General features: G+C 37.8%; 4 protein-coding genes across 5 annotated transcripts in view; 1 reads left to right on the top strand and 3 right to left on the bottom strand.

Annotated features, from left to right (window-relative positions):
* The window catches only part of LOC134811799 (muscle M-line assembly protein unc-89-like), a 102,254-nt gene that overhangs the window by 2,210 nt on the left and 80,699 nt on the right, over positions 1-19,345 (bottom strand). For both annotated transcript variants that reach the window (XM_063818884.1, XM_063818885.1), the window contains exons 2-3: positions 440-682; positions 112-294 (exon numbers count right to left, since the gene is read on the bottom strand). In XM_063818884.1, coding sequence (XP_063674954.1) covers positions 112-294; positions 440-605 — 349 coding nt within the window. In that variant the 5' untranslated portion in view covers positions 606-682. The remainder of the gene's footprint in view (positions 1-111; positions 295-439; positions 683-19,345) is intronic.
* Positions 887-2,234, bottom strand: LOC134826562 (glucosamine-6-phosphate isomerase 1-like). The gene has a single exon (XM_063838974.1). It carries the CDS (start codon positions 2,195-2,197, stop codon positions 1,382-1,384), a length of 816 nt encoding a protein of 271 aa, XP_063695044.1. The 5' UTR covers positions 2,198-2,234; the 3' UTR covers positions 887-1,381.
* Positions 5,167-16,268, bottom strand: LOC134811798 (enhancer of polycomb homolog 1-like). Its single transcript, XM_063818883.1, has 9 exons — positions 16,035-16,268; positions 11,199-11,349; positions 10,998-11,083; positions 10,580-10,741; positions 6,715-6,819; positions 6,531-6,598; positions 6,323-6,403; positions 5,841-6,173; positions 5,167-5,624 (listed from the first exon to the last, which is right to left on the bottom strand). The coding sequence occupies exons 1-9, from the start codon at positions 16,185-16,187 to the stop codon at positions 5,405-5,407; spliced, it is 1,359 nt and encodes a 452-aa protein (XP_063674953.1). The 5' UTR covers positions 16,188-16,268; the 3' UTR covers positions 5,167-5,404.
* On the top strand, positions 17,100-19,197 carry LOC134811797 (NADH dehydrogenase [ubiquinone] flavoprotein 1, mitochondrial-like). Its single transcript, XM_063818882.1, has one exon. It carries the CDS (start codon positions 17,346-17,348, stop codon positions 18,741-18,743), a length of 1,398 nt encoding a protein of 465 aa, XP_063674952.1. The 5' UTR covers positions 17,100-17,345; the 3' UTR covers positions 18,744-19,197.

Here is a 19,345-nt window from a genome sequence, read left to right as displayed (position 1 = left end):
TCATAATGAAATATGTTGAAATATCTAAATAGAACAAATTAAGTGTATTGTGCACTTTGTGCATGTATGAACAAAATAAAGTAAGACAATAGAATATTCTCCAGATTCTACCTGGTAATTCTTGGGGAGCGGTTGATCGTGAAATGATTGCGACAGAGAAATTACTCTCTTCTGGAGTTGAGTCTCGAAAGACACAGTGGTCCAGGCAGTCGAAATAGAAACAGTTGTTTCCTTTTGGGCCTACTTTGGAGTCTGTGTATAAGACTGTATCGCACCTTTCATCGTTGCAGCATTCTGGAAAATATGGAGTTTCAAATATCATTAAGCAATAGAATCGTATTCTACTACACTGAGAAACATACTGTCTGTTTAGAAAAGTTTCCATGAGATTAAAACCATCACAGCTAGTAAAAATACAGTATTATATTTCATGACTCACCTTTTTGGCACAGTTCCTTAGTATCAGTGTGTAAATGAGATAGGAATGTGGCTCCGTTAAGCACACTGGGTTTAGGTTGGATAACCTTGCCGACTTGCAATGTCACATTACATATCTGAGCAGATGCAGTTAAACATGATATAAGAACCGTTAGCAGCCAGATCATCCAGAACAAGTTGTTGTGTGTGTGGGGAGGTTCAGGGTTCAGAGTTCAGGGTTCAAGTCAGCAGATTCACATCAGCTACAAAGATGTTCGGTTGTTAATTTGAGGAAATGTAACCTTACTGACAAAGAATCACGTATTGTTATTATGGCAGAAATGCTGTGTTCAATGAGATATAATTTAAAGATCAATATCAATGAAATGTGATCGAATACTTTCTAAAGCATAACACTAGATCCAGATCATGATTATTATCATTTATGGTGAGAGTGAAACCAAGCTAATGATGTATAAAAATTTAGTTTAAAAAATAACATAATAATTCCTTAAGTCGGAAAATTCTACATACTAAAGTAATTTGAACTCGAATAATTGAGTGTGATGTAATAATAAATTAATTGACACAGGAACGATAAAGATAAATTCACAAAATCTAAAAATTTAAAAAAAACTTTTGTTGGTCAGAAAAAGTCAACCATCAAAAAACATGCAATCCCAAGTCCATGGCCTATCAATTAGAAATATAATAAAAATCTATCTAATATCTAACTATGTAATGTTTGGTCACATCAAACACGAATTAATGTTCCAATTAATAATATGGGTATTGGGTAAATTTTTTTCTTCTGTTGGTTAGGAAAAGTCAACCAACAAAAAAACATGCAATCCCAAGTCCATGGCCTAACAATTAAAGATATAATAAAAATCTATCTAATATCCTACTATGCAATGCAAATGGTTGGTCAAGGTTTATTTTCCCACTTAAATGTCAACTACAGTTAACCTAGATTAGGTGTTATAGATTTGTCGTGCAATGTCATCAGATCCTTGAAGTACTTCACAGTTTTCACTTTCAACTCTAGAGTGGCATCCTCATCGCACACAAATACAGCCTTTGGGTGTTGTTGCAGAGCAGTTACGGTCCACATGTGGTTAATGCCCTCTTCTATCGCATAGTGCAGAGCCAGAGCTTTATGAGAACCTGTGATGAGGATCATCACTTCTCTAGCATCAAGAATAGTTTGTACACCCACTGTTAAAGCCTGGGTTGGGACGTCACATTCTCTGCCACCAAAAAACCGGGAGTTTGCGACTATGGTCTCCTTATTCAGGGTTTTGACACGTGTTTTTGAAACAAGACTAGAGCCAGGCTCATTAAAGGCAATGTGTCCATCAGGACCAATCCCACCAATGAACAAATCAATTCCACCGGCTTCAACAATCTTTTTTTCAAAACCATTACATTCTTCGACTAAATTTTCAGCATTGCCATCCAGAATATTGACATTGTCAGGATGAATGTCGATGTGCTTGAAAAGATTTTCCCACATGAAGGAATGGTAACTTTCTGGGTGATCTCTGTCCAAACCGACATACTCGTCCATGTTGAACGTTTTTACATACTTGAAACTAAGTTCCCCAGCCTTGCACATCTTGACAAGTTCCAGGTACATGCCTTTGGGAGTACCACCAGTTGGTAGTCCCAAAACAAAGTATTTTCTGTGGTCAGGTTTGGCTTCCAAAATTCTAGCTTTCACATACAGTGCTGACCACAACGAGACATCGTCAGAAGTATCTTTGATAACCAGTCTCATGGCTATCAATCTAAAAAAGATAATCGATTGAACTCACAAACAAATTAATAATGAGCATCAAAAAGAATACCTACCGGGAAAAGAACAAAATGTAAAAGTTGCTTATTTAAATTGTCATTTCAGCAATGTTAAGTGTTATGTTGGGCTGCTGTTCGTATGCTCAGCCTCATAATAAACATTTTAGTATCATTGAATCTAATTCTTAACTGTCCTGTGCCCAAAATCCCACTGAAAAGAAGAAAAGCTTGGAAAGTTAAAGTCATTAAACGGAGAAACTCTGACCGATTAGTTTATTGATACAAAGTAAATAAAAACAATCAAGACAACAGATTGAAATATTATAAGGAGGAATTCCATCCAACGGCTGAGCATGAGGCGAGTAGTTGATCCATTTTCACTCGGATCCTTGCTGTTTACGGTTAATTGTTGCGATTATCTGGACTTTTAATAAAAACGATACATGCAATGTGATTGGTTATAATTCATTGTAGAGAATTACATTTTCTTAATATAAGCATTATCGTAGAAAAAAAGTACAGTGTGATTTAGTTTTACTAAAGTCTTAGTTTTGCTAAATACATTGACGAACGATAACAGTAGTGGTGAAAACCGTCAACAGCAAAGTAAAACAGATCGATCCCTGTGAAAACTAGTCTAAGGAGAAGCTAAGGATTCAATAGATCTGTGCGAAATTTTAAACATCTGTGTAATGCCGACTCATTCGACTCAGCCGAATAATGAGAAAAGTCATTGAGGATTAAATGATAAGGGGCGGAAATTAGCATTATATCGATAGGTTGTCCGGAAATATTGTTTACATTTTATTTGGCACGCGCTCGATTTTAACATGTTTCTTTGAAACATGTTGCATCACCCTTTCGCTTGCACCAGCTACTTAACTAGCATGATCGAACCTACGATGTGGAAATATTTTTCTGCTCTTACTAATTTGCTCGTCCAAAAGTTATTACGTGACTTTGCTTTTATGGTTTTGCAGCCGAACAAAACGGTTTTACATAAATCCTAATCCAAACCCTAACCATTGCTCTAACCAGAGCCCTTTCGCTTGCAGTAGCACGCGACCGCCGAAGGTGGCACAGGAGTTCTACTTGTGAAACAAGCGCATTACGCAGTACGCGTAGACTCATGGCTATGTGAATCGTGGAGGACTTCGCCGCTTCGACGCGCCGCGCAAACTAGCATTCTTGTTTCGCATCGTCAATCAAATGTGAATCCTAACCATAACCATAAAAAATAAAACCCCGAAGCTATCCATAAACAATAAATCAACCCTAACCACAATCCGAACTCTAACCCGAGCCCTAAATAATCGCAAATGGAATTCGTATTTAACTTAAACTAGCTTGGATGTTGGAGGACTTCGCCGCTATGACGCGCCGCGCAAACTAGCATTCTTGCTTCGCGCGCGGAGCAACGATCTCGATGGGTTGACATTGTCAATCAATTAATTAATGGGTGATACTATTCCCTATTATTGTTTTTACGATACAGGGGGAGCCGTGCACTCAAGCCTTTTTACAAGAATTCTCCCAAAATTTGGGCGAGCGATTTTAATGTTTAAGTGCGAGCGAGATTTTTTATTTAAATTTATGGTTTTAATTGTTAATACTTCACAGTTTACAGCTTGACACACGCTGCAACCCCGGAGTGCTCAGTGCACGCTTCGCGTTCATGAGAGAGGTATACAACGTGTAGCAACTTACAGCTCGTAGCAGCCCGCACCGGTAATGCATTGCTACGATCTCGCGTTATACTATTTGTTGATGCGCGCGCAGTGAGCCCGGCCCTGTATACAGCCAACATACATCGCGTTAGTACAAATTGTCATTTGGCAATGTTCATTGTTAACTAATCTAATTATTCCTGATATGTGATACCATAAAACTACCACTCTATTTAGGTGTTAGGGGTAGGTAGTGCTCCATCGACAGTGAGCCGCGCGTGCCGACTATAGGATGGTTTTTAAGCGCTAATTTCGGCCAGCACAATTTTCTTCAAACAAATAGATATTAAGTATCCTTCCCGACCTCCGATTGCAACAAAAATTAGCAAGCTTACTCATAAACTTACAAGGAAAGTGTCCGAAAATTTAAAGCTTTTCCAACCATCAGATATTATGTTACAGCTAAAAGCAGCGTATTTTGCCCCATTTTGATCACTATATCAACTCCGATATCCACCAAATTTTTCAGACAGTTGTGAATAATACGACAAAAATCAACGAATTTGGTCAAATTACGCGACTTTTACAGCTATTTTTGCTCCAAAAGCCGCGCAGCATCAAATATGGCACCTAGGTGAAACTCACTGATCTTTCCAAAAAGGTATGACAAATTTGGTATTATGAAAATTCTCACAGTCTCTAGAAAACCGTGGTACAAAAATTTTTAAAATCCGAGCAAGTTTATTTTTATCGTGCACCCCCTATATATACTATTAGGGGCCGTCCACATGCCACAAACATCGGAGATTTTCACAGATCCGTAATATGAGAATAATCAGTTCAAGCATCACTGATCACGATCTAAAACATTTGGGGCTTTTATTTCGGTACTCGGACACATTGACATTATATGGTATGTTGATTCATTTTCAGCTAGACAGTTTTTATATCGACAGTTCCGAAATTTTACATATGGAAATTGTGACGTCGGTTTTTGCCTAACACCCCCATATCGTCCACTTTAGTCGCAAAATCTTAACCCCCTCTCTGGATTAGCACGATAGTTTATTTTCGTCAAAACTACTATACTACTATACAGTTTCAGCTGTTTATGGAATACCCATTTTACCAAAAAAATGGGGAATAAATGTGGACGCCCTTCCATATCCAACCCAGAGTGAAAAACCAGCTTTTAATACAGCAAGTCTATTTTAGGGTACTAGGAGTTCTACTTTATGAAACTAGATGCCATCATATTTAACAACTTAGACAAATGAAACACACCTTTTCAATTAATAATGATCTGAACTTCCATTTGCTTATCATCTCACGTTTCAGTAATATTGCACAGGTTAAACAAGAGCATACCAAACTTTTATAACAATCGCAATTACAATATATAACACAAATCAGCGTCACAAGGGAAACTCGCAAATGAGGGTATACATGGGTATATATGAACAATCAATGAAAAAAAGTTAAAGGCTAAAACTAGATAAAAACAGTTTCTAATATTCAGGCAGTCACCTATCTGGAATCTTTACGATAGGCGAGGCCGCTGTCTGTTTGATTATGGTGTTAGTTCGGTTAGTCTGACTGTAGGAGGGGGAAAAGTTTCTTAAAAGATCGTCAAACAAGTCGTTTACTTCTTGTTTGGACTCAGTTTCGGAGGAATGTCTTCGTTTAGGCGGATGCAAACAGTTGATGTGGTGATCCCTTTCATGTCTTCGATCCACCCACACTCTGGGAATGGGATTATTAGAAATGATATGAGGACAGTGATGATAGTCTCGTTTTAAGTGAACAATTTCATGTGACTAATACTAATAGTATTAATTTAATTGATCTACAGGAGGCCAAATTGATCAATTAGTGTGGAGATTAATGATAAGGTGATGATTCTAACAATGGCCATATCGCCTAGATACCAACATGGCCTCCACACTCCTCAGTACATACCTGCCGCCTCTACCCACACGACGTCGACTAAGACCCAGACAAGAGGAGAGCTTCCTACAAGTGTATCTGTACCGCTCCACATTTTCAGTGTACTGCCAGGGCTCATCCGGCGGGGGGCGCGGTTTGTTGAAGTACACATGCTTCTTCCGCTTGAAGGGGTATGCGCATTGGGACTCTTCTTCAGCACTGTATTGGTTCAGCTTTTCGTAGAGTTGAGCAGCCTCGTCTTCGATGTGACGGCGTTTCTCCTCTACGCCGTAACGCAGGTTGGCCACCACAGCATTGTCGCTAAACTCTCGAGAGTGTGTGCCGTCGAAGTCACCAACGTCGCACCTGATAGAATACAGTTAAGCTTACTGAGATATTAATGTGGATTGGCTCCATTATTTTGGGACAAGTTCGCGATAAATTTGGCACATGTACGGAATTCACGATTAAATAAATACAGATGAAATACATCTTATCAAGACGTCTAGACTAACCGTTTCTTGAAAATATCGACTGTTATCTTGAGAAGATCTCGTTTTGTCTTCTCGCGATTCTTAACCAGCTCAAGGAGATGTCTGAAAACAATAAATAAAATCAACACACCAAATGATTCGTCTACCACTAAGGAATTAAATTAGCTGGCCAATTTTGTGTATTGGAATAGCCGCTAAAACAATTATTTTCAAGAGAAAGAACACTTACACAGCTCGGGTAATTTCTTGCTTCAGTTTGAACATTTTAGAGTAAGATGCTTCGTCATTCTTGCGATTCTGAGAAGTTTTTAGGTCAGATTCATGTAGCACAATCAAACCAAGCGACCCCATACAATTTTTCAAAAGATTCATGATTCATCCAACATTGAAGCAGCATCCAAAACAAATCATACCTTTCTTGTGAGCATTTTCTCTTGTCTCTTTCTGAAGGCAGCATAAGGATCTGTCGGAAGCAATTCTTTAGAACCAGTTTTGATTTCAGGCAACAGTGGGATACGCTGAAATAGTACATTCACGTTATTGCAGGTTGCAGAGATAGATAATTGCAGCTATAGCTGGCTCTGGGCCAGTCAGCCAGTACACCGTTATCATTAGACAAGCGAGTGTTGAGATTTCAGACGTGTAAGACAACTGCAGCTGCCTCACGTGACTTTACTTGTCTATATTCGAGCATTATTAACGAAATTTAAATTCGAACCATGCAGAAATTTCTAGACACTTTCCTCGATCGAAAAACATGCATTATTGTCTAAACGTTGGCTCAGTGCACAAAAAGGATGTCACGTGATGTTGACTCACAACAAAGACGCTTCACAATATACACGGAGTCACACACAATTAGTGCGCGCGACGCGCGCGTTAAATGCTGACATTATCTTTTTGGCATATAGGAATTTCAGCTTCCCGCTCTTTAATACGTCGTTCTCAATAGACCAATGTAAAAATTGCCAATTGTCCACGTCTGCTTAACGAGTTAATGAACAATAGATAAGCCGAAATTAGTCATAATAATGCGGAACCATCAGCTGCTATCATCATGCAACTATACACACACTCGCTGAAAACCAAATGGAGACAAAAGCCTGATACAGCAATGATGCCCAATTATTCCATATTTGGTGGTGGTGACTCTCTCAGAAACGGGTCCAAATGCGATTATTCCTGTGCTGTGCTATATAGTATGGTCCATTTGTAAACATGGAACTACAAATATCGAGCATTTTAAGTACTGTGATTGGTAACCTTGACTGTAAGCTATACCATTGTAAAATAAATCTTCAACTCTGAATCAAAGAATCTGATGTTCCCGCCATTTTAAAACACAACACCTGTTCGCTAATTCATATGGCCTCGACCGACAACCAAATTGGGAGAATTTACACCCTTCGCCTAGATAAGCAGTATGCGCTGTGGTTCAATCTTATTCTAGTAAACCAAATGCCCTAAGCCGATATATCCTCAACAAGAAGTCATTAGATCATCTTATACGTCACGAGTGAGGCTTAGTTAGCCGACTAAGCTCAGATTACTGCGCAATGCGCGCCATTCTCTCTACTCAAACTTCTGCTTAAGTTAGATCAGCTCAGTAATTAACGATAAATACTTCTAATTTTATGTTAAACGCTCAGTCAATTGATTTCAATTAAAGTTTAATATGCAAATTGAAGAATGAGCATAATAACTTCCCTGCAGATTAGGACAGTTTAGGCATAATGATGAAATTTGAAGCTACCGAATTAAGGAATTTCTTGGACACTGAAACGTCAAATTAAATAATTTTCTGTTTATTTAAGGCATCAATTTGCCTCATACCTGGCCATCAAAATCGCCAGAGTTCTTAGTGAGTCTGTTACAACTCAGTTTCTCAATTCATTGCTCACAGATAGATGAAACTAAGTGTTTCGACGGAGAGTAATTTACTGAAGGGCAAATTACCAAGAGTAAGTTGGTGTTCAGGGATATAAGTAGTCACTCAAGTCATTATGAATTAGGAAGGGTATAAGAACTATGCAATGTTTAGTCGTTGTTGAATGTTCTAAGAAATGCGAGAATTGCACGTATACGAGACCTCAGAAGAAATACAATTAACACCAATTGATGGAGAGATCAGTTGAAGATCTAAGGGAAAATGTGTAAAATTTAAAAGTTCTGACATGAAGCCCTCTCGTAGGTTATTCCCTGCACAGTAGTTGATCAGGGTCTCAAAGTCTTGTTTTAAGAAATTAGAACGCGAAACGGTCTCTATAAATTGGATACAAACAAGAAGGAGTACTGCTACCAAATACAGTATAAGCTAGTCTGTAGATGGTTAAATCCCATATTAATAAGAAACCAAGTTAGACCTCATATTTTGAAGTCAAAGCAATTCTGGAGAAATAGATTTTTCTGTTCGTTCAGTATCTCAACAGTGTCCAAAGTCTACATATTCCCCAACGTCTACATATTCCCCATATTGAAAGTTATTAATAGCTATTGGAACATATTTCTCGTCTCACAATGAACATTTGATTATCTCAAGACTCTCTGGCTCAATTGATATTAAATTGAGCCATGTAGTTTTTCAGGAGGCGTTATACATCGATCATGTTTCAAGATTCGTGGAACGAACAATGGATCGGCTCATCGGTCCGAGTACAAATCCCATCAAGTAGACTCAGTGACTTAAGCTTTTGTTATTGAAACTTTAAGGGTTTGTTAGTTTCAGGTCATACAAAGACCTAATTACGTACTGTAAAATTATAACTAGCACAGTTAAGTAATACATTTCTTTTAGGGGGATATGATACTTGCGATCTAGTGTTTACGAGGAACGCCTACAAATATGAGACAATCTAGATCATGTTTGGAAACGACAAATCCATACTCTTTACTAATCAATGTAACCCCTATCTTATAAAGCAGATACTAAACTGCAAACACTAAACTGCAAACATGCATTATTTATCTATCCCATTGTAAATAACGTTACAAGTGGCTGATTATACGTCTTCTTGGTGAAGAAAGAAATATTTGAGTAATCAAGATATATTGAACCAAGTTAAGCGTTTAGTGAATGTTTCAAGAACGAATCAGAGTAGGATTATGGTACTTGATGTTGCAATACTAGTGACCAATGCAAATGTCTAATAATATCAAGAAGGACACTTCTTTGCAAATGTGTCATAACACGTGATGAATACCAAAATGTTTTCACATTTTAAGTATCTTACTTGGTAACATCGTGGCGGGTTAAATTATGACGGGATACCCGAAAAACCGCCACATCTAAATGTTATCTTGTATCTACGACTAGCGGCTAGCCTGAGCTACTGTTAGCCAAATGACTACTTGTATATGTTTGTCTTCACGTTAGAAAGCTAATTTTAGCATATTATGACCACACGGGAACATCAAAAATTAATTCAGCGGTTTATATTATGGCCATTAAAAATATGGCGGTATAGCCCAAAAACCGCCAATCTTTAACCTCCATAATACTAACGAGTAAGGTAAGCACTTCAAATAGTCTTATAGCCATATTGTGCTCAAATCCTGAAAATGTAATGGCCATCTGTTGAGAGATTTCCTAACTGCTATGACGAGATCTTATCGTACAGCATGATTTCAACACGAAATAGTAGAGTAGTAAGTTAAGGAGCGATGACATGTGTTATTTTAAAAGCAGCGTAAATAATCCCAATCATTTCAAGCTGGGGCAACCACAACTATATTGCGACAAGATTATTATGAGCTAGAGTTAGGGTTGGGTTAGAGTTAGGCTGATAGCGTTGTGGTGTGGGAACCTACAACGAAACCTCCAAAACCAGGTTCTCTTAAAAAATAACTCTTCACAATTCATAATTCGCAATGGTTCCTCACTTTTGGTTTGAATGCCTAGTTCTTGAACTGGGCTTTTAGACCGAGACAGTTTTATGTTTTCAACGTTTACTGTAAAACATCAATCCATCAAAGTATGTCACATGATTTCTTATTTTATGATTGGTTTTATTTGACAGATTATTTTAACTGCTCAACTGAGTGCACAACCTACAGCTTTTTCTATTTAAAGTGTTTTACTTGTCATATCACGAAGAATAACAAATATACCATGATCCGAGCCTTAAAATCACGTTACCATATTATTCTCTTGGTACGTCGTTGATAAGATATTGGCAATGCATTTTATTCGCATCGCCGCTACATTTGTGGCCAAATAAGAAATTGTTCTCTCACGCAGTGTTTATTGAGCAATAATAGCGGGATGTATAAAACACGTACCAGGGAGAGTCGTTTGTTGAGCCAGTAGTCGTAGATTTGTGCTAAAGTGTTGTGGTTTACATCACTGAAAAGCTGTTTCGCGTCCAGTAGACTGATAACATTATTCTCGCTGCTCTTCTCCATCGACTCTATCATCCTCTCGAAATCCATCGGCGTTACTTCCTGATAATGAATTAGTCAAAGGGACACTTCTCTAGTTGAGCAGCAGTGTAAAAATTTAACAGGATGCAATAATTGTAAGATAGGTGCATAAGTTAGAATATTTAACTGTTGGCAACAGCCCAAGCAGGTTCTACGAGGAAGTTGACTGAAATTAAGTTAGCCGCCGACTCAATTGAAATGCCAGAACAACAAACCTGACACACTATAAGGGCTATAAACGCTGATAATACTGAAAAACCAGCAGGCAGAAACGTACCTCTTCACAAGTTTTAAGGAATTCCTCGTCGTCGGAGTCCATATCGTAATCAGCATACTCAGCATCAAGACCAAGTGCGTCGAACGCTGCCAGAAAAATAACATCAACTTGATGCTCTTAATAATGTCTTTGATTATCAGCCAACATAATTAAACCGAGTCCCAACCAAATCCAAGAAAATTAGAACTTGTTGAGACTCACCGGAAAGTTTAATGAGATTGCGTGGAAGTCGGCATGTGCTGGAATAGACTTTCTCGTAGTGTGGCACATCTTCTTGGCTTTCTGGGGTCGGGATTATAGGCTTGTTCTTCTGAAGAGCATCTACTGAGATAGCTTGCTGCAAATGCTTCTCCTGGAAAAAGAAGAAATGTTAGCGTCGCGATATTGAGATCTTAATTGATTTAGTTTCGAATGGAGAGGTAAGTATCGTTCATTTGTTATTGAATACGATAGGAAGTATTTGCCTCGTGTGAACAACCTCCATTCCATTCTTATCTTTAGATGTATAGTCTGAATTCTTAAACTCTGAAGTCGTAGAGGTAAGATTTCACCCTCCCTTTATGACGGTTTCCTGCTAACCCTCTAACTCGAAATTTTACCTACGGCTAAAACAAAACTTTGCCCTTGGAAGTTGGATACACAAGACTTTCAATTGTGGCCTTTAAATCTTAGGAGCGAGTAGGACGTTATTGAAAAGATATATTTTATCATGTGCATGGCATGTATTATATGGTGATATCATTCTCGAAAATATTTACCATAGAGGGCGACAAATTTATCACAATTAGATGTCGAAAAGTTATGGTTTATTTTTCACCATTGCAAAAATCAAAATCTTATAAAATAAATTGTAATTGTCGAGGACTCTCCCAAGATTCAAAATTCCGTTTAAGAAGTGTTGGTTGGCAGTTGGCGGTGATTCCAACCTCTAATTTCAGTGTTCACTACACTTTTGTACACTACACTTTTGCCTTTTTTGGTGTATAGTGTAGTAAAAAGTGTAGTAAAAAAGGTACACTAAATTACGTTTTTTTACACCTTAAATTACACTTAACCAAATCATCTTCTCAAAATCTTCTTTTTTCCTAATATTTTCCCATCAGTCTTCACATAGTACATTTCCCAAGGCAAAACAGGGGCAAAACATACCTTTAGTGAGAAAAAAAAAATGTCACTTTTTTACACGTTTTTACATTACACGTTTTTACACTACACTTTTGCCTTTTTTCATGTATGGTGTAAAAAAGTGTAGAGAACCCCCCCCCCCCCCCCCCCCGATAATATTTGAAGGTATTTCATTCGATTGGTTTGCTTGAAGTCGTTTAGGTACCCTGATAAGTTAAGATCAGAACTATTCGATAAGTTAAATCAGAACTATTGATAAGTTAAATCAGAACTATTCGATAAGTTAAGATCAGAACTATTCGATAAGTTAAGATCAGAACTATTCGATAAGTTAAGATCAGAACTATTGATAAGTTAGGATCTGGGTGGCTTCCTCGAACAGTTTATGGTGTATTTAAAAATGACTTAAGTATAAATTTAAGTACAACCCTTCGTTTGTCATCCACGAACTGAGTCTTAGACTTAAGTACAACTTTTTACCTAAGTTTCATGATTTAAATATTTAAGTACAACTTTGGGAGTTAAAATTAGCGTGCACTTAAAGTTGCGTTAGCCTCAATATATATTGCGTGTTGGAAGCGTAATTGTAATCGATACTTACTTAAGCCCCAAATTTTCTTAAGACTAAGTGTGCACTGATCGGGACACACATTAAAACCTTTTTTGTCGAGGTTCGGGATTTGACTTCATATTATGAAAGTATAGATAAAAACAATAAGATTTGATGCATTGAAAAAAAATTTGAGAGTACGCAATTTCGAAAAAAAAAAATTCTTTTGGAAATTTTGAGAAGTCTGTCACTGAAATACCGATAATTTAGTCATTTTAAAAGTTTTTTGGCTGATTTTTACTGAACATTACTTACAATCCGTACAAGAAGCCCTCCAAAGGATTATGCAATCAAATAATAAATGACGAAGTTACAGACCGAACAAGGTCGAGAGAAGCAAGATTAAAATTTTTGCCTCCTATTAAAGTTGTACATTTTACCAATCACCCAGGTCATAAGATATCGCTTCAAAAATTCTTGTGAGTGAAGCTGATGATCATATCCAATTTTTTGGAACAGGATTTCTCTCAATTTTGAGTTTTAAGGTATGACATCTGGCCTCAAAGGACTTAGTAAAATTCATCGTAAAAAAGGGCCAAAAATGGCAGATTTTAAAATGCCTATGACTCAAAAAGTATCAGTTTTAATTTTTTTAAACATAATCGTTATATCAGCTTGATAAGACGAATCTTTTAGTACCAAATTAATAATACTAAAAGACACGAAATTTGTAAAAAATGTGTACAATTTGTACAACATTTATGCAAGGGGGCCGGGGAACCCTTGTGTTCGAGCTAGAAAATTATGTAAGACAATTTTTCTTCTAAAATCATCTATTTTAGAAGAAAGATCGGAACTATTGATAAGTTAAGATCAGAACTATTCGATAAGTTAAGATCAGTACTATTCGATAAGTTAAGATCAGAACTATTCGATAAGTTAAGATCAGTACTATTCGATAAGTAAAGATCAGTACTATTCGATAAGTTAAGATCAGAACTATTCGATAAGTTAAGATCAGAACTATTCGATAAGTTAAGATCAGAACTATTCGATGAGTTAAGATCAGAACTATTCGATAAGTTAAGATCAGAACTATTCGATAAGTTAAGATCAGAACTATTCGATAAGTTAAGATCAGAACTATTCGATAAGTTAAGATAAGTACTATTCGATAAGTTAAGATCAGAACTATTCGATAAGTTAAGATCAGAACTATTAATAAGTTAAGATCAGTACTATTCGATAAGTTAAGATCAGTACTTTTTGATAAGTTAAGATCAGAACTATTCTATAAGTTAAATCAGAACTATTCGATAAGTTAAGATCAGAACTATTAATAAGTTAAGATCAGTACTATTCGATAAGTTAAGATCAGAACTATTAATAAGTTAAGATCAGTACTATTCGATAAGTTAAGATCAGAACTATTCGATAAGTTAAGATCAGAACTATTAATAAGTTAAGATCAGTACTATTCGATAAGTTAAGATCAGAACTATTCAATAAGTTAAGATCAGTACTATTCGATAAGTAAAGATCAGTACTATTCGATAAGTTAGATCAGAACTATTCGATAAGTTAAATCAGAACTATTCGATAAGTTAAGATCAGAACTATTCGATAAGTTAAGATCAGAACTTTTTGATAAGTTAAGATCAGTACTATTCGATAAGTTAAGATAAGTACTATTCGATAAGTTAAGATCAGTACTTTTTGATAAGTAAAGATCAGTACTATTCGATAAGTTAAGATCAGAACTATTAATAAGTTAAGATCAGTACTATTCGAATGACATTGGCGGTAAAGGTTCCGAGGAACAGGTCGCAGAGTTTATATAATATCATGGACCATGCAATGGTGGGACAATCGAACGGTTGAAACCACTATTTTTTCATTCGCTCGTCTTAAGTGAATAGTGCAGTGTAAAACAATCTCGGGTAAACATTTTGAGGAGCATTAGCATGCCATATAGCTTGAAAGTCAAATCAGATTACCAAACATAAATTTCGTATCAGAATCCCATTAAGATTTTGATACCTCTGAACAAGATATACTTGTTCAGAGTTAATTACATTTATAGACCAATTACTATTAAACTATATTTTGGTTGTAATATCCACTACTCAGTTACCTACACTATGCTACCGTCCATAATATAGCTAATTAGTGGTGATAATCATTAGCCAATTTGGGTAATTTTTATGTTTGATTTTAGCTGATAAACTAGTATTATACCCTTATAAGAGATGGAGACTGCAATAAACATTTAAAATTACAATTTTTAGAAATTTTAAGCCACCGCTATGAGCCCAAGATAGTGTCACCCGCCAGCCACCGATCTTTAACATATTCAGATAAATTTGTAACCACATTCCATCAATTACGGAGGTGGTGGCCATCGAAAATTTACTACACCCAATTTCTGAGATTCCCGGAATTCCTGGCGAGAAGAAAAAAACTTGCGTGATTTTCATCGAAATGTTTATTTTCCTTTCTCGAGTTCCATCGTTAGCAAATATATTTAAATTTAATGAATGATTTTCCAATTTTCGCCACTGTTGACCACCAACATTTATGGCATAACAATTTTCATGAAATGATTCCCCATCTTTGCTACTCCTTTAAGGGGAAATATTTACCGCAATTTTAAACGGGGAAGATCCCCATGTGTTGCGTATTTTAAAATTTGTAGCAAGTAATGGCTCCCGTAAAATCCAGACTTCCTGGCGTTAATGAGTGGTATCTCACACAGATTGAATTTTTTTCTCAAGATTGAATTTTTTTGACGTTTCATTTATTTTAAATATACATTAAAAATTCCTGTCCAGTGCTGTTCTCATGGTTGTTATTAGTGAGACTATGTAACCTACTTTTAGGACATTGCATATTTAAAAATTTCAACACATGTTTGTAATAAGAAGACCTCTGTTATTGATCTTCCAACCTAATAATAAACATGATGTTAACATTAGGATCAACATGTATCGAAGGGGAATTTATAAGAATCCTAAAATACCTATTATGTAGACTAAATTACATCCGGAAGTGTGCTTCGTTTCCAAGATTAAATCCACAGGAGTTCCAGTACAGAGACTGAAACTTAAGGGCTTACGATCGGAACAGTCAAGCATCACGACTGATCCAGGAAAGTGGTGCGGTGAGAAACGGGGAACCAAGACGAACACATACACACCAAACTCAAAACAATTTTCTTAAAATAGCAGCACACACGAATGCTGGATGTAACACGCGCTGCCCAACACACGTGACTGGCACGTGATACGCCGCGCAGGAGCTCAAAGTTGTTAGCACTTAAAAAACGCGCGCTTCGGGCGCGCGACGCATTAAGAGTAGCTCACCGATTCTTCCTCCTTCTCCATTCCCGTAGGCATCTGGGGGACCGCCCTGTTGATGACATTGTAGTCGTAAAGGTCCGGTATCTCATCACTCCGATAGATAGGGAGTGCTTTAGTGGCATCAAGAGCTCGGGCACGGAAAGAAACTTTACTCATAACCGGAAAACGGGTCAGAGAAGGCAGCAGTACAGGGTACCGATCTTCGATCTACCCACCGGGACTTCACATCTAGCATCACTAGGGAATATTTGGATCAAAATAAGCCAAAATAAGCAAAACAAACTCCCAAAACGAGCAAATGAACTGACGGCAAACATACGCATCGGTATACATTTTGTTACAGAATTCAATATGGCGGGCAGTAAAGCCTGATCTCTCACAAAGAAATGGTGCGCGCGCATATATATTGCAGAGGTACCTAGCAAATAACCACGCATCGACTAATACTGCTCCTTTACAATATTTTGCGTTTTAGCGTACAATTCAGTTCTCTACGAGAATCTTTCTGCGCGGCGCCTTGAAGTTTCCGAATCTAAAGTAAAGTTAAGATAAAGAGCCAAAATAATTTTAAATAAGTGTTTTCACCTTTCGATTTATTAAATAATCGTTAATCTAATAACTGATTGAAATTTTTAAATATTTTAATGCTACCAAAATATAACTGCTCATGAAATAAGTTAAACGTAACGTCATGGTAATTATAATTTGATTTAATTTAATACCAAATTTATTGTATAAATGAAAAATGCATGAATGTATTCAATATAAATTTTCATTTGTAAATCAATTTACTTATAATAAATTTTAAATTTGATTCCTGGTTATCCAATTCTGTTTTTACATAAGCCGCGCGAGATCTGGCTCGTCTATTTTGCGTTCCTCAAAATCTAATCGAGCGTTCTGTTGAGTCTCGTAGTGTGATTTTGTATCAAGCTAGTGTGTTTTCTTTGCTGGTCGCCTACTTACACTCTGATTGCATATCTCTGTAGCTGTGATGTAGTTATGTTGTTATACGCTGTGTGTAACAGCACATTATTATAACTTCTTAGCGCAAACTTGCTTATTGCTTATTAGTTAGTGTGTGCAGTGTTACACACGTGCCGTACACGTTTTGCATTATCACGTTAATTTATCTCTGTCGTAGCTTTCTGGGTCATAGAAAATTTCTTTGAATTTCAAATCCACCTCTTAAGATCGGACTTACTCTAAACAAGTTTACTTCGGAACTTTGGTGGTTTTTTGTTAGTTTCTGTAAAGAGTATTTTGGTTTCCATCGAGTTAATCTGTACACCTCTGTTCAGGGTTTTAGATGGTATGATCAGCAATCGGCTCACGTCTTTAGTTAGGAATGGTGCTCGGCTAACTGCATGTAGGAACATCTCCACATCACAGACTCTTCTGAAAGATTCTTACGGTAACCTTAAGGATGAAGACCGAATCTTTACCAATCTGTACGGCCGACATGATTGGGGAATACAGGGAGCAGAGGCCCGTGGTGACTGGTACAAAACAAAAGAGATAATCCAAAAGGGATCCGCATGGATTGTAGATGAGATGAAGAAATCTGGACTCCGTGGTCGAGGTGGAGCGGGATTTCCTTCCGGGCTTAAATGGAGTTTCATGAACAAGCCAGATGATGGTCGCCCAAAGTACCTGGTTGTTAACGCAGATGAAGGAGAGCCTGGCACATGTAAGGACAGGGAGATCATGAGGCACGACCCCCACAAGCTGATCGAGGGATGTCTGATTGCTGGGTCCGCCATGGGGGCCAGAGCTGCGTACATTTACATCCGAGGGGAGTTCTATCACGAGACATCTAACTTAATGAGGGCTATCAATCAGGCTTATGAGAAGGGATATCTTGGACACAACGCTTGTGATTCTGGATATGATTTTGACATTTACATTCACAGAGGAGCTGGAGCGTACGTCTGCGGAGAGGAAACCTCTCTGATAGAGTCTCTAGAGGGAAAAGCTGGAAAGCCCCGTCTGAAGCCGCCATTCCCAGCAGATGTAGGCGTGTTCGGTTGCCCAACTACCGTTAACAACGTAGAAACGATCGCAGTTGCCCCAACAATCCTCCGTCGTGGTCCTGACTGGTTTGCTTCATTTGGTCGACCTCGTAACACTGGCACCAAACTCTTCAACATTTCTGGACACGTGAACTGTCCCACAACTGTAGAGGAGGAAATGAGTATTCCTCTAAAACAACTGATCGAGCAACACGCCGGTGGAGTCATCGGAGGTTGGGACAACTTGTTGGCAGTCATCCCTGGTGGCAGCTCCACTCCTGTCATCCCCTTGGAAACCTGCAGCACTGTACTCACTGATTTCGACGCTCTGGCCGAGGTCAAGACAGCACTCGGAACTGCTGCCGTCATTGTGATGAACAAGGATACAGACATCATCCTGGCCATTGCTCGTCTCATGCACTTTTACCAGCACGAGAGTTGTGGACAGTGCACCCCCTGCAGAGAAGGTACTGGCTGGATGGCTAGGATACTCTACAGGATGGTTGAGGGTAATGCCAAGCCTGAGGAGATCGACATGTTGCTTGAGATCTCGTATCAAGTTGAAGGACACACTATCTGCGCTCTGGGTGATGGAGCAGCATGGCCTGCGCAGGGTCTTATTCGTCACTTCAGAGGGGAGATAGAGGACAGGATCCAGAAATACCAGGAGAAGATGGAACCCCGACGTGCTGAATCATGAGCAGGAGTGAAACTGTTTGAGCTCATTATACCTCTAATACCACAAAAAAATTAGACTCTGCTAGGGCCGGGCAGTTAATTAATTTATAAACATTGTTGTTTTGATTCAATTTTTGTTTTTGGACATTCAGTAGCTCTGGTCACCTGCTCAGAAAGCATTCAATGTTAATAAGGGGCTTTATGATCAGTAGAGGAGAAAATAAGAACTGTAAATAAATCTCACATTCTGGGCCAAGTACCGATCTATCCTATGGACTAGTGAAGAACAAGTTAATGATTGATTGTTTTGATGGTTTTTAAGAAAAGTTAAAGCTTGGCAACGTGACCCGTATTGCCTGTGACCCCATACACATTTTCTTTGATTTTGATGTTTTGCCAAGTTCAATATATAAATCCACGTTTGGATGTAGTAATTCTCAATTCGTCCAATAAAATGAGTTCGTTCATTCTCCAAACGTTGTCCCAATTACTGTATTAACAAATTTATCGTACAAAATTTGAAAATTGGGAAACTTGGCTCCGGAGCAGTCAGGTAGGAGTCATATATTTCCATAAAAAATACGAACTGCATGCACGACTTTTACTGCTTCATTTTGTATTCAT

The sequence above is a fragment of the Bolinopsis microptera genome, chromosome 2 (genome assembly GCF_026151205.1).
Source record: "Bolinopsis microptera isolate Bmic1 chromosome 2, MBARI_Bmic_1.0, whole genome shotgun sequence".
Lineage (NCBI taxonomy): Eukaryota > Metazoa > Ctenophora > Tentaculata > Lobata > Bolinopsidae > Bolinopsis > Bolinopsis microptera.
This window is presented reverse-complemented; position numbering and strand designations above follow the sequence as displayed.